This window comes from Podarcis raffonei, chromosome 6, assembly GCF_027172205.1.
Source record: "Podarcis raffonei isolate rPodRaf1 chromosome 6, rPodRaf1.pri, whole genome shotgun sequence".
Classification (NCBI taxonomy): domain Eukaryota; kingdom Metazoa; phylum Chordata; class Lepidosauria; order Squamata; family Lacertidae; genus Podarcis; species Podarcis raffonei.
Genome location: NC_070607.1, coordinates 45,322,966 through 45,348,425, shown reverse-complemented (window position 1 = coordinate 45,348,425; position 25,460 = coordinate 45,322,966). Strand labels below are relative to the sequence as shown.

The following is a 25,460-nucleotide window of genomic DNA, read 5'->3' as shown; positions in this document are numbered from 1 at the left end:
GCTTATGAATGAATTTGACCTTTTTATAGTTAGTGGGAGAAAAAAAAAAAACAGAACAAAAGTTAATTTAGAACTCTATACTACAACACTTTTTCCCAGAGAAATGAAAGGGCATTCAAATCGATACCTGCACAATAACACTTCTGATGAATGTTTGTACCCAATTTTCTCATTTTGCTAACTTGAGATTGGAAATTTTGAATAGTTTTCAAAGACCATATTCTTTATGTGCTGTGAAGTATGTGGTATTGTGTCCAAACAATGCAAGGGGATAATCATTATAGAAGTATCACTGGGCCTGAAAAGGTCAGTTAGTTGGAAATGTCAGCTTTCAATGCAACTATGCTGGACCTTCGTAGGCAAGGATCCAATTAAAGGGACATGCCAAGGTGCATGGAAACATCACAGTGACCTAGAATAATAATAAGGTGTTGCAGAAAGATTTCAAAAGTAATGGTGTTGGCTTTTCAAATGCCTTCTCTATGGTTTTTATTTAACTTGATGAAAAACCATTTCCCGACAGAAAAAAACACACTCGCACACACTTAATATTCAGGTTTCCTATATACTGTGTGTGTGCACCAAAACTAAATGTTAAGCAAGCAAAAAGACCAATCTTACAGTGTTACAAGCAGCTCTGCTATAATTCCTATTTTTAAAATAACACCTAGCAACGAAAGTCGCTATGCTAGAAATTGGGTTAAAGAAGAGTCCCATATTTAGTCAGAAAACAAAGATGGGGGGGCTGAGGAGAAAATATAATATCCCTATATATTCTGTGGGGATGCATAGAAGCTCCTTTCCAGAGTAGCTGATTTGTCTGCCTACCACAGCAAAATACTGGATTGTATCGTTAGCAAGGCTTGCATCACTTTGTATATGACCATCTAGTTTTTAAAACTGCTGCAAAATTGTAAGTATCATCCAGTCATCTAAGCATACAGATTATTTTGGAGAAAGACTGATGATACAAGAGAAAAGATAATTTAGGCTGGATAGACAAAAGTAGATGAAGGTCAAGTACTTCAAGATGTGAATATTCATACAACATATTGTCAGGTTTCAGCCTCAGACCCCCAAATAAAATCAAACTCCTGTTTCGAATATGAGTCCAGTGAAGGGAGCTTATGTAAACAGCAAAGACTTATTCTGGAATCATGATTTGGAAGATGCAAAAGCTGGTCTGAAGAACAGAGGCAATGAAGCATGATAATGCAGTAGAGCACAAACAAGATGGAAGAATAGGGTGGGAGTCCATAGCTGTTGGATCTCCATTTTGCTCAATTGATTGTGACAGAACGGAATGGCTGCTAGGAGGAGAATTTATATGAATATCCTGCATGAGGGGACAAACAAGCAATGGCATAGGAGAACCTGGCAATAGCCCCCACACAGCTCTTTTCGCATAGGATATTTCTCTGCTGTGTAAACAGAGTACACTTATAATTTGGCAGCGGTTTTAGAAGTTTAGGTGGACATATACAAAATGATACAAAACTATGAGGAACAGAGGCTACAAGGATTGAAAAGGCCATTTCTGCACCTGAAACTGGGAAGCTGTCACACAATAAATCATTCCGTTTATGGCTTTAAAAAAGAAGCCTAACCTCTGCTCCCCAGGTATTGCTGTTCCACCCCCTCTGTACACCTGCCTGCTGATTTTCTACTGTGAAAATATTCTTCTGCAGGCAGCCAGGATTCATTTGAAGGACACATAAATATTGGATCATGATAGGAGGCAAGCTTGGAAAAAGAACAACTGGGATTGCTGTATCTTGTTCCTCAGCCATGTCTCTGAACCAGTTGCTATCTCTCAGCCTAGCATATATCACAGGGTTGTTATGAGAATGAATGGGAGGGTGTGTGTGGAGGACTCATGTATGCTGCCTTGGGCTCTGTGGAGGAAAGGCAGGATATTAACGCAATAAATAAATAAATACTATTGTGAATTCTCTTACATGGTTGAGGTTTCCCTTGAAAAGGCCCAGGATCTTTTCGTATCCCGTGGATGATAAAAATGCCAGAATCAATATTTCAGAGCAGGTTTAAGTATTTTGCTGAACTAAGTTACTGAGATGCTATTTTTGTAGTCTGTTGGGATTTATTAGGATACTTCTCCATGTCCCACTGCTACTACTTTATCTGGTCATGGAATTAGGTAAATCGGATGAGGCACAGTATCAGAAGTTACTTTTGCTATCTCAGAAATTATATGATATTAGAAAACTCCATGATGGCATTATCCCAGCTGTTCCAGCTGTGCCATTCGTGCTATATGAGACCTGCACAGACCAAGAACCAATGGAGCAGCCCTCCCGAAACTGATGCCCTCAAGATGTTTTGGATTACAATTCCCATAATCCTCCTGCCCATTGGCCATGCTGGCTGGGAATGAGGGGAGCTGTAGTCAAACAACATATGGAGGGTGCCAGATTAGAGAATGTTGCAATTGAGTGCACTGGATGTGCAAATCCAACACGTCAGTACTGTAGTAACTGTAGAATGCAAAGCTGGGAGAACCCATTGTAAATCTATAGCTGGACAATACCATTTCAGACTGCAAGTGGGAGCTAATTTTATAAAATGCTCTCATATTCACGCATACACACACACACTACCCAAAGAAATGTAGAATGTCAGGAAGAAGGCTAGACTTTCTAAGTGTAGGGATTATCCCCACCCCAGTAAAGAAGCATTCAGCTCCTCACCAGCAGTCTGAATTGGTATAGTCCAAACACAGGTCTACCACCCCAGCAGCGGTTTGTGCAAAGCAGACCATTGCTGATTAAAAACAGGAAAACTAAGATGTAATGATTACATGAGCAGTAATGGCTTAGGGCTGCAATCCCCTTGATATTGGTGGAATGTACGTCCGAGAAAATACATGCTGTGATGGGATGATGAGCTGCTTGTGCATAAAGTCCTAGTCCCTCAGAGTTTGGCTAAGTCCACAAACCTCTGTCTGTGACGGAGCTCCTTAAGCATGGCTCCGTCAGTCGCTCGTAGAATCAGACAGTGGGCGTTTACGGAACTTCTTCCAGCATAAAAGTTCCTTAACGGAAACGCGTCTTCTGGACTCTCGGCGTGACAGTTTCCGGCGAGGAGTGGGTGTCCCTATGGGAGGTCCTGAAACCTCCCCACTATTTTCGCTGGAAGTGTCTCTGAGCCCTCCCTCCGACTCACTTTCCCTTGGAGCTCCTCCTCTCCCCCTGCTGGTTCCCTCCTCAGCTGATAAGTCTCTCTCAGCCTCTGTGAGCCCTTTCACCTCCTGTTTCTCCGATGGCAGTTCCCTGACACATGCATAAGACCAAGGTCTCATCTACTAGCCTTGAAAACTAATCCCTCTTCCCAGCATCCATAGAGTTGTGTAAACATTATCTCCAGAATTACTATTTAACCTCGCAAACAGATTAACGTACTTCCCTACCTGCTAATTTATTTGCCCTCTTCTTCTGAGCATTATTATATTTTCTTCAGCGCAGACTGTCATTAATAGGAAGATATGTAAGAATTCATTTTAAAATACAACAGCCTATGAAGCTCTCACCAACAAACATGAAGAGTAATTATGTGTGGTTGTTTGAAAACTCAGCCAGGATCCCTTGACGTGTACTTTGATCAGAATCAATGTAGTAATAATTAGCATGGCCTATTAAGAATAGTTGGAGCATGAGTTTCAGTGGTGAACAACTTTCTGTCACATTTTATTACCCTGTATCATTTTTACTAATAGGTGTATTATAGCTTCATGACTTTGAGTTCATATTATTTTCATGCTTCAATTAGTCAGAAGCGTCCAGAATGTTCAGGACTGTAATAGGAATGGCTTTTCAGAGAGTTTTAATAGTGGAATTTGTTCTTAAGCAACTTTCCCCCCAAAACACATCCTGAAGCCTTTCTTTTCATCTAATTTTGCACGGCGGTTTCCTAGGCAGTGGTATGGAGGAAAGCAAGCCTCAATCAAAGGAGAAATACAGTAAATCTCACATATCATCCCATTTAACTCTAGGAAGGTTAACATATTATTTTCTAACCAGTGAAAAATTAACTGAGCAATGCAGAACTGCATCTATAATTTGACACAATAAAACAGCTCTAGCAGAAATGAAAGCCACCTGAAAATTATCCATGTGTGAGTCACAAATTAATGAAATGGAGATAATCTTACATTTTCATGTTTAAATGAGTTTTTAAAGACAGAGCATAGAGTATTGGATATACCAAGGCAATTTTGTATGTTCAAGTTTTTGAGTGCAATGAGCTATCCCTCCCCCCGACATACAGGCTTGGGTGGGGCCATTTGGAATTGTAGTCATATCTGTAACTCTTGTTTACTTCTCTCTCTTCTATTTCACAAATGACACTGATTATTCTTCCCTCACGAGGCCCAAACCCCATCATTTTTGTTCAGTCTGGTACATCTAAGGCTCCCATGCAGTTTACAAGACCCCTAGTACCACTCTCCACTCTCACACGTCAACCATAACGCTCCCTGCCTCCATCTATCTCATTTATAGCAGCAAATAAGCTGTTGACCCAGCCCACATGGGAGTTGTTCAGTCTGTATATAGCCCTGTTACCATTTTAAGTTTTGTGATTATCCCATTTTGGAGTCTCAAGCAGCATCAGCATTTTACCTTCTGATTCTTTTGGTACTTGTTATAATAAACTTTTTTTAAAACCTAAATTGTTATTCAGTGGTCCTTGCTAATTCCCCCTAGTAATAGGACTACAGTACAACTTCTTCATGACACACTATCTCTCTAGACCCAAGATCTCAAAATATTACACCTATATAGCGATCTGTTAAAACATAAGGTGTAACCTGAGATATGTGTAGGCTTGGTAACATCACACTGCCTCTGTGTTCTATGCTGGAGTTTTCTTTTTGGTGAGGTGGCAGCAATATATGCCAGAAGCTTTGCACAAGACAATACAAGGTCTCAAGGGATCTCCCTTGGGCTACATTAGCCTTCTTCAGCTCTAATCCTCCAATGCACCATGATCACCATGCTCTCAGAGTAGAACAGAAGAAGCCAAATGCTTTGGATTTGGATCCTTGCCATTAATGCTACATGGTATCAGCTTTCAGTTTTTTTCTATTTATTACCCACAACTCAGACTTACTCCAATGCTTAGCTACGACGACACAGAACGGGGTGTGCCATGCAGCTACTGCAATATCCCGTGTCTGCTAAGCAGAGTCATCCAGCCTTCACCCCACACGGCCAATTCTGTTGTTTTGAGCACTTAGCAGGAAACAAACAAAACTAGTATGAACATTATTGGCATGATTAATCGCCACCGTACTAAACGGACAAGTGGCACTTAATAATAGCCATGCTAGTATGTTCTTCAGAAAGCGGTTTTCAGAAACATTTTATTTTAATGTAGTATTTTTTAATAATATATTTTTCAAGATGACAAACACATTCTCTCTTTCCAGCAGTGAGCAATGATAATATCGGCTTCCTCTGTTCTTTAGTAAATATCTAAGTTTACCACTGCAGAGAGTTAAATGGAATGCTTCTGTGATACTTGAACATACATTGTGAATTATAGCATATCTACCCTGCAGACATACCACTAACAGTAACCCCAGGAGGCTTAAAGAAATATCAGCACTCAAATTCACAGAGTAAAGGTCTGAAGAGGCAGCTCTGTGAACGGATAACTGCCCGCGGCTTTACCAAGCACAATATAGCTGTCAGTTGTTATTATGTTAAAGATTTTCTGGTGAACAGTGTTCTTCATTTTGCATGTCAGGGAGGGGAGAAAGAGACACATTCAGACAACCATCTCTTTAAGAAAACATAAAAAGAGCTGAGCCTTGTGGCTTACTCACCAGGGTTGGTTATAGTCAAGAGGTCAAGTTGCCGCTGTTGCTGAAAAACAAATGATAAAAGGAGTTGCTGAAAGATGACTAATTTTCGTAGGTCAGCTTAGACATGCCAAGCAAGTGTTCTGACATTTGCAATAGAATTAATTATGACTTACATGGCTCAATGTTACTCTTTTGGATGGAAGCCATGTGCACTGTGCCCAGCCCTTTGAATGCCTTCTCTCTTGCACTCTGTTAGAGTGTTGGTAATTAATTTAGTGGTAAAAATGCACATATGCATGTCTGCTTAGATTTAACAACCTTTGTCAAACCAAGGAAGCATTTAACACATCGGCAAAGGCTATTATATGATTTAAAGTGTGGTACTGATGTGCAGGATTCTGTGGCACAAATTAGCATCCTTGGTTTTTTTTTATAAAAATAAAACAACACCTTATTTTCACAGTGGAGGAGTAAATGAGATAGAAGTTAATTAAAAGTGAGAGAAAGAGGCCTTGGATAATCAAGGGCTTTGTTGTTACCACAAATAACTGATCCTGTAACTATCCTCCCAGAAGCTTCATGCCATTGGACACAATACCAGCACTTGCAGGAAAACAATACAGAGAACCAGGAAGTAGAACTATAAACATTGAGGCCCACTTCATGACCAGAACAGCATTGAAGTTACTTTTGCACGGCTCCCATTACCATTCTGGCAACATATATCAATCAGTCAGTCAGTCAGTCAGTCAGTCACCTTTCACATATATATCTCAAGGCAATGTACAAAACATAATAAACTAAAACAGTAGTGTTTAGTGTTAGGTAAAGGTAAAGGTACCCCTGCCCGTGCGGGCCAGTCATGTCTGACTCTAGGGTTGTGCACTCATCTCACTTAAGAGGCCGGGAGCCAGCACTGTCCAGAGACACTTCCGGGTCACGTGGCCAGCGTGATGAAGCTGCTCTGGCAAGCCAGCACCAGCGCAGCACACGGAAACGCCGTTTACCTTCCCGCTATAAAGCGGTACCTATTTATCTACTTGCACTTAGGGGTGCTTTCGAACTGCTAGGTGGGCAGGAGCTGGGACAGAAAGACGGGAGCTCACCCGCCGCGGGGATTCGAACCGCCGACCATACGATCGGCAAGTCCTAGGCACTGAGGTTTTACCCACAGCGCCACCCACATGTTTAGTGTTAAGAAACAATAAAAAACAAACACCAAACAGCAGAGACCTATTCATCCAACTGGGAAAGCTTGGAGGAGAAAAGGGGGCAGGAATTAAGTCACATGGTTCTAGAGAGGTGTGGAATCTAACCACATGGAAGCTGTTCTCACATCACCTCTGAAAATGTCAGCCCTTGGATTCAGGAAATATATGCACAAATTTTCAGTGAGGAAAAGCAAGAATTGTTTCAATGCTTTTCTGAGATACAGTTTTCCAAAACTTTGTTAGATGGTCCAGTAAATTTCAGATATCCTACATTCAGGGAAGCCTTTCCACATTGATTTGACAGTCATGGTGCTATGTACTGTTAAAACCTGATAATTGGAGTGGGGCATATTTGTTCTACAGGGCCTCTCGGTTTGCCTTGGCCACCAGCAAAGCATGGTGGCCTACCTGTTTGACATCCCTAGCAAATTGACAAACTGCCCTAAAATGTCCCCTACTCCCCCTTGCTGGTACAAATGTCAGATCAAGGAGAAATAAGTAATAGTTTGCAAGCTGCCCAGGGTTGTAGGAACACACTTTGAAGTCCACTGCTCTCTAGTCAAATCACTTGGAAACTTTCCACTGTCTTCATCTGTAGAATAAAAAAAAACCTTTCCAGTAGCACCTTAGAGACTTAGTTGGTCTCTAAGGTGCTACTGGAAGGAATTTTTTTATTTTGTTTTGACTACAGCAGACCAACACAACTACCTACCTGTAACTTCATCTGTATAAGTAAATGAATGTGATCATTTCTTCAAATTGGCATTGGAGCTGTACTGTGATTAGGGAAAGTAGAAATTCCTACAATATTTTATCCTCTTCCACTAAAATACTGACTAAAATACAGTTTTGATATCTTGGTTAAGAAGCTGCGATATTGGCTTTGCTCGCATATATTTGATATGAATTCCAAGCATATTTGTATAATTGTGTACTTAAGAGTGCACATGTCACTGTGATGTGATGATCTACCCACACATCTGAAAGGTGAGCTTACCTGTCCAAAACCATTTACAGAATTTGTTCAGAATAGGTTGGCTCAGGTGAAACATTATAAAAACAGTACAATGAATTTGAAAAATGAGCAGTCTGGATCTGGAACTCATAGTAGAACAACTAATGAGCTCTGAAAAGATAAGCCTTATTTCTGCAGATCTCACATACATATAATGTTTTGTTTAATTTTTTTTGCAAATCCTCGTATTTCTGGTTCGCAGAATCACTAACAAAGGTGTTTAGACTAAGTATGTTCCGAACAAGTTATCTTATAATTATTTTAATCTTTAAGCATGTCACTGTGCACTCGTCACCCATCAATGGTAGGTAACTAAATTCTAAGAAAGTACTAGTGCTATTCACATTGACAATTCATTTGTTTTGGTGCATCTAGCATTCGTTTGACATTCACTACAGCACAGAGAGTTTTTTCCCCCTTCATCATTCAAATGTTACAGCCATTTACTTCTTTTTCCTTACACTTCCTAATAGTTGTTATTCTTCTAAACTCTCTTCGTCCAACATTTGTGTAGCACTGGCATTGCAGAATATACTGTCCACTTTAATTTATCTCTCCTAATCTGCTCAATAATGTCTGTGTTGCTTTCATTTATTGTCAGGCCTATTGATCCACTTCTAATCTAATTCTCATCATTACGCTGTCTCTATTCTTTTGGTGACACTTGGAAGTCCTTGAAAATGGAAGCACGCCTGCATGAACACTAAACTGAAAAGTTTGCCTTTCCCAAAATCTTGCTCTTTCAAGGCCTCATCAAAAAGATTGAAACTTATGTCTGTGCAGTCGAAATGCTGAATGAAATTCATTCGATGGTATATGAACTTTACTGACAGTCAAGTGTGTTTAGTTCCTACTTGCAACTGAACATAAGATATAATTCATGTCCATGAAAGGGCACTAAAGGTGCAAGGTTGGCCATCTCCTGTTTCCTTGGGAGTGTTATTGTACAAGAAGAGCATTGTGGACAGTTCTGAGCATTGGTTTACTTAGGTCAGCCTTTTTCTATGTCTTCCAACAGGTCCCCTCCCACTGCAGGACTCAGGGTACAACAATATTTAAACCCAAGTTACCTTGGGGTGGGAGGCCAGATTCATACGATGCCAAGCTATCTGACTTCTTACAAATACATTCCTAAACCAAAACATACCTATTAAGAAAGAACTGAACTATTTTTTAATCATAATGAGTTATATGGGCTACGATATAACACCCCCAGACTCTTATCATGTGGAAAATTAGGTGGTTGCCTTTAACAAAGGGACATTTTTAGAACCAAAATAATTCATGTTGTATCATGTACTTTTTTTATCCTCACACCATATGAACCAGCATTTAGAACAAAAACTAAAACAAATCTCCTCAACACTTCAATTTATCTTTCTACTACCATGGGAGCCACCTTTCTCCAATTGAGCCAGAATGTTGAGCTGTTCTAACCCCTCAGAATATATGAGTTGAACCCATTATACAGACACAACCCACCAACACATGCCATCGAGCACTGTTCATTTCAGTATGGTAGCCAAACTTTTATTAGACTCTAAAACTGTCTTTATTAGATTTGTTGCTGAATAGTTCTAAAATGCAATTCTAAGCTGACCTTAAAATTTCTTCATTGCTTACTTCTTCACTAACTTTTCCTGACTTAAGACTTTAAACTTTCAGCGTTCTTTTAACCTTTTATACTGGCATATATTCCCTCTCTTTCTCTCTCTCAGCACTTACTTCTTTTCCTTAGTATTGATGCCCTTGGAGATATTTGCTGACTTTTTTCTATTTAATTCTAACCTTAATTAACTCAGGGTGAGTTGGAAGAGTGCAAAGAAGGAATTATTTTTTGTGTAAATTAACTAATTCATTTAAGGCTAGATTATCTGCAAGATGTTCTCCTGCACCACTCTTATTTCTTCTTGGTACATTACCCAACTCTCACTACCCACGTGTAAAGGTGTCACAGATTGTTCAGTTCTTTCCTTTATCATACATTTTGTGAAAAGAAGCCCAGTACAAAGATGCCTAGTGATACTGACACCTAGAACTGTTTCCTCATTAACACCATCATCAAATTACATCTGACTGCAATCAGTTCTTGATCCAGACAAGGAAGTGTAGCATGTTTTCCCCAAAATGTTAAGCTATCAAACTTGGAGAAATTAAGTTCTCTTGATGAAGTTTCTACATTTTTTCTCTGGTTGGATATTCCTTAGTTGGAGTGCCACAACACCCTGCAGTACAATTTGGGTATACCCTCTGATCAAGACAAAAATGCTATTTCTGTTCCTTTTAAAGCAGATATCTGATAATTAAAAACATAAAATGTTATCACATTCAAGCACTAAATAATAAATTCTTTCAACTGACCCCTCCAACAGATCTTTATTCATGTAATATAGCACAATCTCATACTTCCTTTGCCCTCTATTATGAGTTGCAAATGTATCATTGGATCATGATAAAATGTGCCACTCATCTTGTTGACACTTGGCAGGGATCTTAGTAAAACTCAACTACCCATGCCTATTACTTTGTGTGAATTTTATTATCAATAATGCAGGTGTGTAGGTGGACTCCAATAAAATGTGAACACTCTTTGTACGAGTTTTTGTGAATTTCCTGAAGCATCTGGTCAGTCATCTTCCTATACACTTTCTATATCTTTGTATTTCCAGTCGTGTTTCAAAAGCAGAGGCCAATATGAATAATACAAAAGAACACATATGGGCAGTTTAATGACTATTGCAAAGGTATGGGGGGGGAGTACCATGCATGGAAACAAAACTATCCCTATACATTCCTGCTATTTCCACAGTATAATGGCAAAGCTCGCACAAACATGCAATATAAAAGTCAAACTCTACATGTGGCAGAATCCCAGCTCTTTCTTATTGCTTCCCTTTTGCTGATGCATAAGGAATTGGAGCACAGGGTGAACTCAATGCCTCGCTTGGGAAAGATGTCTTTCCTCAAGGTAAGGCATTATGGGTGAAGTCACTCCAGAATGTGCCTTCACCACTGTCACTTTGCCAGGATGGTAGCAAATACTGTTTAAAGTTACTTTAAGTTTAAAATGCAAAGATACATAAAGCAGTATGATTTATTTATTTATTTATTTAGCACTATCCATAAAATATATCAGAGTGGTTTGAAGCAATCATACATAAAGCCATACAACAAAAACCATACAAAAATGTTAAAATCAGAGATGAACTAACAGATACTTTTTAGCATCGTTGCAATATGGCGGCAGCATAGCAGTCTCTGGTGTGACCTCATCAACAATGCATCACTCTGAGGATGGGCTGTGCACTCAGAGAAATGCATAAGATAGACTCCCCAGAGAGAATTGGGTTGTGGGCAGCAGCAACAGTGAGTAGGTAGGAGGGAAGAGTGGCAGCTGGGAGGAAGGAACAATCATTGGTGGCAGTAGTGCCAGTGGCTAGTTGTCCAGCCAGGGTAGTATTTGTCCCTGTAGGCAGCAGATAAGAGGTGCATAGCCCACCATCTGAGCCATGTGGCTCAGTGTGACCGATGGTAGGATTAATCCTGATTATAAAGATTCTTATCACCAATTCCTCAGTGTATAATATCCATTAGCAAGGTAGAAAGCAATAATTGGGCAATGACTGAGTTTTGGAAGCACATAAAAATGAAATGATCTCTTTCTCCCATTCTTTACTTATACTCTGCCTCCATCCCTGCTCACCCTTGCAAATTTTGCACATCAGAAGGTTGGCCTTAGAGCTGAGCTGAAATTTCTCAGTCATTTTCCTTTTGCTCACCCCCCAAAAAACCTGAAAATTCATTTCTCTGAAAATTCACCACCATTTTGGGGGGGGGTGGCAGCCACCACCACCACCCCACAATACCCCAGAAGGATGCTAGACCTAGGGCAGATGCAAGGTTGTGGTTTGGCTGCCAACATAGTTGGTGCTCCTCCTGCCCTTTACAATGGCAGCAAAAATAGTAGCAACTAAAAAAACTCAGGGACAAATAAGAAGCTGTGCTGCTGCTACTGGTGGGCACCCAAACCCACAAGAAATTGTTGAATTACTCCCCCACAAGAGAAATGCCCTCTCCTACTTTTTCTGCCCACAAATACAATAGAACATTTCAAGATGCTATTTGCATATGGCTGTAGTCTTAGATGTTTTAGTATTCAGGGTTGAAGCAGTGAATGTGCTAGCATGCCCATGCAACGACTCATCCCCCCGATAAAGTGTTTTTTTTAAAGGCACTCTAATTTGTGACACAACAGCTTCCATTTGAAGAATGAGATCTTGTTTTTCAGAACAGCCAAGTGAGGTCTCCCCACCAGTGAGGTCTCCCCATGCTCAAAATTTCATCCACTTGCTCAGGGTGGAATGTTGAAAAATTGTTTATCACTCTTATCACACAACTTGCATCATTCCTGACTGAAGGGAGTTGGTCCCACATCTGAAGGGCCATAGACTCACCATCCATGTATCTGCTGGATATGACTACTTTCTTTCTGGTCAACCCAACAGTAAGGTCAAGATAAAAATAAACAACATGGAAGAAATCCAATTTATGAAACCCCTTGGCTGGGACAGCATATCTGAAGTGAGGTCACACTGGGAATGATTACCATGGTGGAGGCCCTGAATACTCACAAGGCAAGTTTTTCAAGCAATAATAGTAATTTTGGACATATTGTGGAATGTGGAGCTGTGATAATCTGCTTTATCTCATAAGCACATTGAGAGAAAACTCTTCAGTGTTTTTTCTCTTGAGAGCAGTAGCAAATGTTTAAAGGCTTCCTCTGCTGTGATGACCCTGAACTGGAGGAATATGGTGACTCTCACTACTTGTTAAGAGCACAGGAAAACACTTAAATCGATTCCAATATGACAAATTAGAAATCAGTTCAGTGAAAAGTGTTGAAAGGTATCAGGTGCTACAAGATCAATTCAAGAAGAAAGATTAAAATAGCTGAGGAAGTACAGGTTGGCAAAGAAATGATTAAGGAATAGGAAATCATAAAAGCAGACTTCTCAAATCTGAATGGTACTTACTCCCCCAAGGAAGATTGGTGGGGTTTTTTTAGTTCAAACATAAATGCACAGTCCTACAAGTCCGCTTCCAGGAATAATGGATGGAGCTTAAATGAAAAGAAATATCACTATCAAATTCAACACTTTCTTTCTCAGACAGGCAGTACGGAGCAAGAAACTGTGCTCTTAAGGCTTTGAAAGCCACACTTCTTTTAATGATTCTTGCTACATGATTAAATATGTACTGTGAGGCCATTCCTGCTTTATCAAGGGGAAAAAAAACCTGACTATACCCTGTAACCTCTGTGGTTTAGTAATCCTGACTCTCATTTTATTCATTTAGAGTAGGATAGTGGTCCAGTTATTCAGAAATCAAAATGTTTGGAAAACTGGTGAGTGTGATTAATATTTGAAAATATTAAAACTGGGGTTGTAATTGCATTTAAACTGATGCATTATTTTGGGAAAGACTATTTCATGCTGATGGTAATGTAGAAGGTAAGGTTTCTACATCTCTTGCATTACAGAGTTGGCACAGTCTGGAGCAGGCTAATGAAGTCCCACTGATATCAGGGGGGAAAGACACTGTTACAATACAATCCTATGTATATCTATTCAGAAGCAAGCTCCATTGATTACAACAGAGTTTACTCCCAGGTATGTGCCATAGATATAGGACTGCAGCCCTAATTACAGATGTTTTCAATAGGACTAAGCACACTCCTGTCATGAGATTGGACCTATGCACGGGTAGTGCTTTTTTTTCTAGAAAAAAAAAGAGGTCCAGTAGTCACCATGAAAGTGCCACACTTTTTAACACCAACAAAAAAGAGGTGTCATTACTGCATACCCATAGTACTCCCTGGAAAAAAGCACTGGGCATGGGCAACTGTGTCAGTTTTTGTTTCTCTGTTTCTCATTTTTCCAATCTAAAGTTCAGCTCTCCACACTACCTCATCAGTTTGTAAATAAAAATAAAAATTGAAGAGTTGAAAATTCACCAGCATTTTAATGTGATTTTCTCCTAACACATGTTTGTATGCAATTTTATCTATCCTGCAGAACAATTTCTCCTACACTGCTCATTTTTGTATGCTATTTTTTTACTAGCATATGCAGCTTATGTACAGTTTGCCCTAGTATATGCATTTCATACACATTATTTCCCTAGAGAATAGTATTCCTAAATTTGGATAAATGTGGATTTTGAAGGATGGATAGGTTTCAGCGCTCATCTTGTTTTGAAAAGTGAAAATTGGGTAGGTTCGCCTTTAAATATGAACTAAATTGAGTTGCAGTTCCCCAATTGGACTCAATATGTGTAAAATGGCTTCCGTATCTTCCTCTCTATACTACTTGATCAATAAAAAAAATGTTACTTCCCTTAAGAGATCTCAAATATTAACTGAACTGAGTTACTATCATCTTTTTAAAAATGGTGTGAACCAGTTAAAATCAAGGCCATCCATTTAGAAACAACCTTTAACCATCTGGCAGGCCTGTGCAAATTGAAGTTCTACTCCTCCTGAAGTTGCTTTAAAAATGTTAAAAGCTTTGTTTTGGTGCACATATAACATGGAGATTTTCCTGTGGCCTGGAGTTTTTATTTGGTAAAATTACAAAGCCATAGCCTTATTGCTGTGTTTGTGACATCAATTACTATAATACCAATACAGATCACCCTAGTGCCACAAACAGAGAATTAGGCCTGAATGTGAGAAATAAGCAGCAGGAGCTAATAAAATCTGTGTTAAACAGCTATTTATTTCAAAGAAAGAATAAACAGAATAAAAACAATAAGGGCCACATGTGGTGCTATTAACATTAGAAAAAGAATCTATATAGGATATGGATTACAACTTCAGCCTGGAAGAACTGCTTCTTCGTTGTCAGACTTAGCCTCTGTGTAATATTAAGTAATACTAAATAACAGGAAAAGCATTCAGACAGAAAAATGTATAGATTAGGGAAAGCAATTATTAACATTTAGGGCCTGCGATTTGTTGGGAAGGTGGGCTTTGCAATTCAATGAATTTCTAATTAGAAACAAAGTGCATCTGCCTATAGCAGTAATAGGATATTGATCAACCACTGTTTGTTTATGGGAGTATTATTGATAGCAGAAATAAGGTTTACACAATTTTCAAACCAAAAACACAGATCAATTTATCTAATACCAATTGGGTGTTTTCTTGAAGCCAGGGTAGGGCAATCCTTTTCTTGTGTTGGAAATTAGTGTCAAGCCATGCAAATAACTTTTTTTTGAAATTGTGTCAAATGGGACATTCCTACTCTAAGACAGGCAATGGGAACCTATGGCCTTCCAAATGTTTGGAACCTATGGATCCAAATCGGCTTCCAACGGTCCAGTTCCCACCTGACCCAGACTTTGAGAAGACTTCCTCTGAGGAAGAGGCTTGGGACCCTGTGAAGAAATCCAGCATAACTGAGGACCTGGAAGAACCAATTGAAGTACCTTGGCTCATAGATGTCTAACCTCAGGCCTACAATAACCATCAAATTACATTCCTAGAACAATTCCCTGTCCATAAAGGAGCTATGAAACCATGGTTTAGTAGTGCTATAAACACAAACAGCAAAGGGCTGCTGAAAGTCTTAGGCTCACATGTTCCCCTGCCCAACTCTTCTCCCAAATGGCCAGAAAGAGGAATTTAGCAAATTTAGTTACACTTTTAACGAAACTTGGCTTATCATTATATATGAATCAGAGGTTATGGTTTCAAACAAGCTCAAGTAAATTTCACAATAAGCCACCTTCAAACTAGGCAAAAGCAGCAGCAAGAGAGCTCTGTGGTATCGTCTGCAAAGCGGACACAATGTAGAGCAGGAGATTGCTAGCTCAAATTCACTCAGTTCCCCCACCATTTCCTGGTACCATTGATGCAGTGTGAGCATGCTCCTACCCTGTGCTGTCCACATCCTGCCCTCAAATCCATCCTGTTTCACTTTATCTTTGCCTGCAGAACAACCATGCCAGCAGCATATCACCACATTTTTTGTGTGGAGACAGTTTATCTGCTCCTCAGCCTCTATAGCAGGACTTGTGCTGAAACCTACAACCATTCAGCTGGCAGAATTCAAGTTTAGAATGACTCTGTTAATCTCTTACTTTGCTGCTGTCAGAAAGAACAGCAGAGGCAATGGATAAATTCAATTAACAAAAAACCTTTCAGTTTAACACGTCGTATTAAGGGCTTTTCGTGTTCACTCCCCAAAATGCTGCGAAAAGACAGCTGTTAACAGACATATTATTTAGGCAATACTGATATGGTACTGTATGGTATCGCATCATGTGATTAGTTCTTTAAAAGCTTTTACTGGTTGCCACTACTTCTCCACCTATAACAGCTGCCTCCTTTTTTAAACAAGGGGGAAAGATTGGAAATATGGGTTGCCAACTTCCCCCATCCCCACCAGCCTCCTATGTTTAATGGGCTGCAAACCTCTAATGACTCCTGCTGCCTTTCTGCCTGTAACAACCAGCTCCTTTTTTTAAGAAGAAGTTATAAATAAGGGTTGCCAATATTTTTTCTTAACTAGGCTCCTATGTCTTTATTGGGGTTGCCAACTTTTACAGGCCACTACTTCTCTACCTGTAACAATTAGTTCACTGGACAAGGGGTCATGCAGGTTCATGTGCCTTGCAATCATCCAGGCAGATTTCTGCACCTTCTATGAATGTGAAAGGTCCAGGAGCATGGTGGCTAGGTGATTGTTGTTCTTGTTTAGGTCAATTGTCATACCTAACCTTACAGGTTGCACTCAAAAAAGAGGATATTCAGCAGGTACACATACAGAGCCACACAGTTGACCCCTAAATCTCCCTTCCCTCCATTTTAGTTTGAAGGCTTTTCTTTGCCTTCAAAAGCTGCTGTCAGGAGTGCAGCTGTAATGCATCTCGGTTATTTTTTCCACTCCCCTCTTGCCTTACAAACTATTTTTTACTTATCACCTGTGGTTTCTTCGCCCAGTATATTTTCACACCTGTAATTTCTAACCTCTTGACTACCTGAACTGTAAACACTGCAAGGCTGATAGGCCTAGTCTGTGACTATGTCCATCTCTCTCTCTCATCTGTCCCTCTCCCCACCAGTGTTTTTCTGTCCTTCAAAGAGCTACACTAATGGTCATATTCCAACCAACCCTCTCTGCTTGTCGTTCACTCAACATTTCATTCATCCCTCTCCCCTGAACATAACCTTCTGTCACAACAGGCACTTGCAGGGTCTTTCTTATAAACCCCCATTTAATAACAGTGGCCACAAAAAATGCCTTTAAATCTGTAAACATGTTACACAATTCATGGGCAATGACACATACTAGATGTTCCCCTTGACCTAGCACGATTTCCAAAAGGACACAGTATAAATAGAGAATTTTTCCTTCAAAACTACTCCAGCAAAGTTTGTGTAAGAAATCAGCATACTTCTCAAACTTGATCACCACACATTTAGCTCATTCATAAGACACCATTTATTATCCTTTCCATCTCAAATGTGGTATGGACCATACTCATCCTAACCTCTCATACACTGCCAAGTTTCATAGAATTGTAGAGTTGGAAGTGACCACATCTAGTCCAACCCCTGCAATGCAGAAATCTTTTGCCTTATGTGGGGCTCAACCCACAACTCGGAGATTAAGAGCTTCATGCTATAAAATCAGTCTGTTGAACCATTTTTTAAACTAAAAGCTGTAATACCTATTTTCCCCATCCCAATTTTTCTATGTAATTTTGGGGTCCTATTCAGCCAACTTATCCTGAATAAATTCAAAATCTTCATTGAAATCAGGTTTCGCTCCATCCTGTGCACTACCAGCCTGCTTTCTTACCTGGTGTTTCCATTTTAATGGCATCATTGTTGAGATGAAGGCCATCAAAACATTTGTCTCAAGGGGTCTGTTTGTGTGTCCAGTGCCTACTGACAAGGCTGTGTATATTCCACGCTTCAATAATTGCATCATGAATTTGGTACATTTGATATCTGACACGTTTTAATTTGACCTATCTTGATGTCACCATTTAACTTTCTGAAAATCATATGCATGTGTCAAACAGAAATCTCCATTCTATTTAAATTATTCAAAACGGAATAAACAGATGGGAAAATAACAGATCCCAGTAGATACTGTTTAATGAAAAAGGAGGAAGCAAACATTTGTGTCTTGACAGAAAGGGGGCAGCTAGTTCAATCTCTCCAAGCCTCCTTTCAGTAATTTGCTCTAAAAGGTAACAATGTATCCAGTTAATCAGGATGCCTCAAAGGGAACACAGCTACATAGTGTTCCTGCTTTTTAATTTTGAGGGATTAATCTATTGAGCAATCTTTCCTTGTACCATTTTGTCATGACATTTATTCACTCCATGCGTAGCTTCTAATCTGTGTGGATGATGACGTGCTCAAAATAACCACAAAAGAAAATCTAATGGCTTTGATCCAAGAGATCCCAGCACTAGAAGGTACTTGTGGAGTGAGTCTCTGATATTTTTTTATTCCTCTTGTAGCTGCAGCCTGCTTTGACCCACAGGAGTTGCTTTTTGGGAGCTCAGTGAGTTGCAGTAGGGAGAAGGCAAAAAAGCACTAGTCAATTAATAAAAACCCACTTGTGGTTCTTATGATACAAACCAAGGTTTAGGGACAAATGTATGACACTGGGGAAGAACTACAAGTCAGTGATGGAGTATATGCTTTTCATGTACAAAGTCCTAGGTTTGATCCCAGGCAGGGCTGGGAAATATTCCCTGTCTGAAACCCTGGAGAGTCACTGTCAAGTCAGTGTCAACAATACTGTGCTGAACCAATGGTCTGTATTGGTATAAGGGAGCTTTCTATGTTTTATTATTTTCTACTATCTTAGCTAATACTAATTTCAACTTGAAGTTTCTGTTCTAAAAATGCCATTTGGAAATCATAGTCGTAACCGCTAAGATCCTAGCAGAGATTGCATTATTATGGTTTCACAATCAGTACAAATGGTTGTGCATATACTTCATAATCCTGAAATTACTATAACTGATTATGATATCATGAGGATACTTCCAAAACTATGAGACAATGAATTTGGAATTAGGTGGCTTTTGTAAACAGTCTTCTGCATGAAATTCAGCTCCTCCTTTAAAGGGAACTTTAAGGTAAGATTTTTCACAAAAGCCACTACAGAGGAAAGGTGCATCCAAAACATGCTCTGAGGCAACCAACCCCACTACCACCGTAGTGCTCCATTTTATTTTTGGCAGCTTCAGTGCTATTTTTGTTTTGTTCAAAACAGGTCCTCTTCTTGAATAGCAGTGGCATCAACATGCCGTCAAACAAGATTTGGCTTCAAGATAAAACCACGGGCAAATAAAGCAAATTCAAAGTGAGAGCAATGCCTTTGCTCAACACTAGCTTCGTTTGTTCTTAGTGATGTACATCACCATGAAGTAAAATATGGGTAACTGCATGAGGATATCATTGCTGCTAGAAATGCATTTTTTTCTCTTCATCTAACAAAAAATTGCCCATGTTCCAGATGACTGGGATGGGGCAATGAACCAGTAGGTGGAAATATACACCACGAGGAGCCTGAATAAATACTTTATCACATACCCCAGCCCCTTTACATGCTGAAAATGTTCCCTGGAGATCAGTTGCAATAGCCCCAATTGTTGCCCTAGATGTGTTTAATCATTGTATTGTTTTTAAAGCACATTCTAACCTTTCAAATTCTAATATTCAATTCTTTTATTACAAATTAAATATCAACATAATTAAATAATCCCAGCAGCTGCGCTCTGGAAGTTATACCCAAATTAGACAGAACATATTGTTCTTAAAGCTGGGTTAGATTTCTCATGTTCATACTTAAATGCTCCCACAGAATTCATTCTGGGGGAAATGCGTCACAGCTTAGTACATTATTCATAGGATGGTTGGGACAAAATAAGCCAGAAACACAACAGCTCCATCTACGACATGAGCCAAAGGAAAGCCAAAAAGAAAAGAAAAATCTGGTTCAGAGTTTAAATGTTTGCATCAGCAAACTGGTCATATGTTCAAAACATTTTGCTGCACTGAATGATGATAATTAAAGCAGTACACCCTGTAGTCCCACTTGAAAATAAGAAACATCTAGCCTTTCAGATTCTCACAAACGTCTCATGGTTCATCTTTACAGGAAACCATGTCAGACAGTAGTCTTTATGTAAATATATACTATGGACAATCAAGTTCTAAGGGAAGTGTTTCCCTAAGCTCTAAAGGCTTCTTCCTTTGTCAGTACCAGATCTCAAAGGAGATAGAAAACATAAAATATTTACCCTTAATAGATTTTTATGTTTCCAAGCCAATCATTGAAGTGGGCAAGTCAAGATGCATTTAATCACAAAATTAAATGTGTCCTGCTACGAAAGTCTAGCATCTTAGGCTAAAATGGTTCAAAACCAAAACATCTCTGTTCATAATTGTTTAGGTTTCTAAGTGCTAAGCTAGGATCCTGTAAATTCTCAGCACAGAATTCTGCTCTCCTTGCATATTTAGCAACACCAACATTCACGATTTTATACGGGAAATGCCTGTCTTTGATTCCCTGCAGATAACACATTTTGTAGTCATTTGAATGGCTCTGGTATGTAAAGAGTAACTCATGAAGAAATATCAGTCCATTGTTTCAAACCAATTTCACAGTTGCAGGAAAGGTGAACAAAGTTTCCATACGTGAATGAGCAAGGAAAATTTATCCTCATTTCGATTGTGAATTCCATTATACCAGACAGCTATATTTGGGGTTTTATGGAAGGGAGGGAGAAGTAGAACATAAGAACACAGGAACACAAATGTAAATGTTTCAATTTATAGGATAAAAGTAAGTATCAGATTTCTTTGTCTCCTCATCAAGCTTAAATTGCTCTTCTGGGTACTAAAGAGAAAGATTGATTTTCTTGTGAAATGTAGCTCCAGCGTACTACCTTAGGCTATAAATTGTGGGTGCTGGAAACAGGGGTCAATGCATTAATGTCATAGACTAAAGGAACAAGAACATCAAAATCACTAGGCTGTGTTTCAGAGATTACTGGAAAGTCTGCCCCTTCTATTGACAATGTCACAGCAGTAGTACAGTAATATCACCACAAATGATAACCATGAAGAATTAGAAACTTACTAAAATATATGGATATCTTCACACAAGCATGATTGGACTCCTGCAAGAGACTTTCACCAGGGTGGTTTTATACAGAATGCTGCTGAGTAGTTATGGGTCCAAACATAGGAACTTTGTGGACATGCGAAACCAGCAATGATTTATGAGTCCATAACCATGAAGCACCATCCAGTTATCTAGTTTGCAGAATGGTCAACATGGGAACTGCTTTTTTGATGAATATCATTCAGGAAAGAATGATGACTACTTATATATACATTTGTTATTAGCTAAAAATATTCAAGAGCAAAGTGCCGAGCTATTCATAGTTTCTCTGGCTACTCTCCCAGAGGTAAATGACATGGCAGACATTTCCCATGGCAGATGTTTGGTCTGGCAACTGCAAGGACCCTAGCGTCCACTGAGGGGAGCTCTGCCTTCTCCTTATCACCCACTCCAGCATAAGCAGTATGAGCCAGTTTAATTGAAATCAACCTACAGGCTGATTGACACATGACAAGTTTTTTATGTGGCTATACTTTCCAGGAAGCCACGAGTGTCAAATGCTGGCAAACAGATGTAGATTTATTATGTGTGTTGTGTTGGGGTGTGTTGCATATGTGTTTGTCTTCAACAAAATAATTGCACACTAAAGGTTTGTGCAAATGGACTCTCAAAATTTGCCACCTTATTTAGAAATTGGGGAGGGGAAACCATTGAATTGAATTTCTCAGGGTGTATAGGAGTGGGACTCACCATCAGGAATAGCACATCTCCTTTCCCCCCCCTATGGTTGGTGTTGTTTTTTTCCTTTTTCACTGCTCCAAGTGGAGGCAGGCCCACAAATGTGTGCAAACTGGAAAAAATTGTATTCTTCACTTTGCCCCAGATCTAGCATCATTCCGATACATCGTGTGTTAAATCAAGGGCGCCACAAAACAAACAAACAAACAAACAAACTGATAGCAAATACTCAAGAGAAAATTTTGCCAAGTGGCCTTCTTTATGATTGCAAATTCTGGGGAAACTTTCATCTGCACAACTTATATGTGCAAATGCCCCCTTGCTGCAGGTCTCTACTTTGTACACATGGACACCAGGGCTAGGGCTACTCAGCAAAGCACTGCTCCTTGTTTCCATGTTGCTCACTGAAGAAGGGAAGACTATCCAAACAGGATTTATGCTTACCCTCCAAGGCTGAGTCACCTCAGCCTTGGCAAAACTTTCTATTTTTTTATAAAATAAAATTTATTAGATATTAATAATGAGTTACAAAGATTAATATTCTTTTAAACTAAAATGCTAATCTAGATAAAATAAAAACATTGATCCCAAGGAATAGAAGAGAAAAAGAAGGGGGGAGGAGAAAGAAAAAGAAAGCAAGGAAGAAAAAAGGAGAGAGAAAGAGAGAAAGAGAGGGAGAGATAGAAGGTTTCAAAGTGAGAGAAAAGAAAGTTAAGAAACCAAATAACTTCCAATTCTTCATTTGTCAGCTATATATATAAGCATCATTCAACTCCTCCACTCCAATATAACTTAGCCAACTTTCTAGAAGAGGACATTGTGTCTGCAACACAGAGTGGTGGCGTTGGGTAAAGGAGCAAATAATTATGCATAGGCTGAGGAGGAGTTAAAATGTCCACAACTTTTATTAGTTATATCTCACAGAGTTTGGCTTGGCATAGGACAGAGATCTGCTCCTTGGACTACTTGACTTTTGCCCAATACACCAGCCGACCTGGGTTTCTCGGAGTTGCATGAACCTCAGGCCCACCATGAAAAAAACTGATAAATATCAAGCAACTTGGGCATGTGGTGGCCATGCCAGTCCCCCAAGCTAAGGCTGAGACCTTGAAACAACACCCCCAAATGTGAAATGGTATCAGGGCCCTTGAGGCGAATTGAGGCAGTAACTTTAGGTGGCAGATCCAGCTTCCTCTGTATCCGGCCGCCACACTCAACTGGCCACCTAATCTGCACCTAGCCATGGCACTGGGAAGGCACAGAGGAGGCAGTGGCAGGAGGGTGTGGCGGCAGAGGGCAGTGGCGGAGGAGGTGGTCAGGCACAGAGGCAGCAGCTGCTGTGGGGTGGCCGGCATTTTCTGTTTTTGCCTGAAGTACAAAATGTCCTTGGCCAGCCCTGTATGGGTTGCCTGCCACATGCTTATCCATGCTATGGATCCAGCCACAAGCTCTAGCACCTGCGATAAAAGAATTATGACAAAATATACTGAATTGGCATCAACAACAAGCAATGCTGCCCCTATTCCTAGTTAAGGGGGTCCATAGATATGTCTGGCTGCCTTGCTATCATCAGTATTGCTTTTGGCACTAAGCTTCACCCCAATTAACATTTCTGAGAATCATATCACAATACTCTCTTCTCAAGCAATTTTGCATCTCAAATGTTTTGCGCCCTAAAAAAGCTATTAAGGCACTACTGTAAATAAAGGAATGACAGCATGTTCAGTTAAACTCTTTTGTTTGTCTTATGGAGAAATAATTACCAGAGAAGTATTCAACTGAATATACAGAATTCTATTAAGACTCCCCATTTTAACAACAACAAAAATGTTTCACAATCTTAACTGAAGCTAATCAGGGGTTCTTTTTGATCTTGTGGAATAAATACAGCAGAGACCATCAGTTTTGATGAAGCTTGTAGAAAAAGACAGTAGGATTGCATATGGTTCTCCCTCTCTTTCTTCAGAAATTCTGGCACCACTTTCCTGATTTCTGAACCTCAGATATTAAAGAAATCCTTTGCAGAGAAAGAAAAAGCCGTTGATCGTAGAAATCGCACTAATCTTTTTCTGGAAGCTGAAGAAAGCAGTGTACAGAATTCCTCTGTGCCTCTGTTCCACATGAGAACACAGGAAGCTGCCTTATTGTCACATTCACAGCACACATTTAAAGCACCATGATTACCCTTTAAACTATTGTGGCTTCCCCCAAAGAATTCTGGGAGCTGTAGTATGTTAAGGGTGCCAAGAGTTGTTAGGAGATACCTATCTTCTCCTCACAGAACTACAATTCCCAGAGTCATTTAACACTCATTCCCTCTCCCCAGGGAACTCTGGGAAGTTTAAAGTGGTGTCTTTAAATGTATAGTGTGAATGTGGCCCTTTTTTCACTGCAGCTGATGTAGGTCTGAATGCAGGTCTGAACACTGAAAGAAGTATGACAAACTCCCCCCCCCCCATTGTAATTTACATGGTAGGCACATTTCCTCAGCAATGAGGCATGTGAACTCCACATACCTGAATTGGCCAAGCACCTTACAGGTTATTGTGCTGCATGTTACACAAGCAGCCCAAAAGAAGAAGCAGAAATCACTGGTGCGTTCTCTGTCAGCACTTCCGAAATAGCTCTTCAGTTCAGTTGTTTTTTATTGTTTAGTCATTAGCCACTACAACCTTTCAACAGCTGAACCTTCCCTCACACAAGACCTTGGCTGTTAAAGCACTTGTATTAGAAAGGAGTGAGGGGAGGGGGATGTCTAAGAGGAAGAAAACTAGATATCCTCAGACTGGGCCCAATTGGAAAAATCTAGTAATTAATGTATAAACTTGTGCCACAAGCTGTGGCAATTGGCACTGGCTTGGAGGGATGTTGTTGTTGTTGTTTAGTCATTTAGTTGTGTCCGACTCTTCGTGACCCCATGGACCAGAGCATGCCAGGCACTCCTGTCTTCCACTGCCTCCTGCAGTTTGGTCAAACTCATGTAGAAGACAGCTAAACAATATTTGGAAGGTATTGCCATAATATTAGCCATGATAATGCAATGCAAAGGCATTTTGCCTCAGGGGGCCGCTGACTTCATGCCCTGCTGTGGACTTCACAGAAACATCTGGCTGGCTACCATGGAAAATAGCAGATTGAACTGGATGGACTGTTCCCTGAGCTAGTGGGACTTTTATTATATCCCTCACTATAACAATTCATTCTTTCTGACTTAAAGATGTCTCAGGAATGATAATGTATGTAGAATCATAGAACTGTAGAGTTGGAAGGGACTACTAGACAGGGGTGGAGGAATGGGGTGCGGTGGGGGCAGACCTCCCCAAGTGCCCTCACTGAGGATAGTGACATTCGGCACACCGCCCACCCACGACTCCCAAGACTACACCAAGCCGTCGGGGTAGGGGGGGAGCTGCGCCGCTTTGCTGGTGGCATTCCCTGCTTCCCCCTTTGTTTTGACAGCTTCGGGGAGGCTTGGGACTTTTGCGGGCACCCGAGCAGCTATCCCGGGCCTG

The 25,460-nt window shown here is 40.0% G+C and overlaps 1 protein-coding gene across 4 annotated transcripts in view; it reads right to left on the bottom strand.

The window, feature by feature from the left end:
* BEND5 (BEN domain containing 5) overlaps positions 1-25,460 on the bottom strand; it is a 694,656-nt gene that overhangs the window by 357,301 nt on the left and 311,895 nt on the right. For all 4 annotated transcript variants that reach the window (XM_053392494.1, XM_053392492.1, XM_053392493.1 and 1 more), the window contains exon 6: positions 5,846-5,885. In XM_053392494.1, coding sequence (XP_053248469.1) covers positions 5,846-5,885 — 40 coding nt within the window. The remainder of the gene's footprint in view (positions 1-5,845; positions 5,886-25,460) is intronic.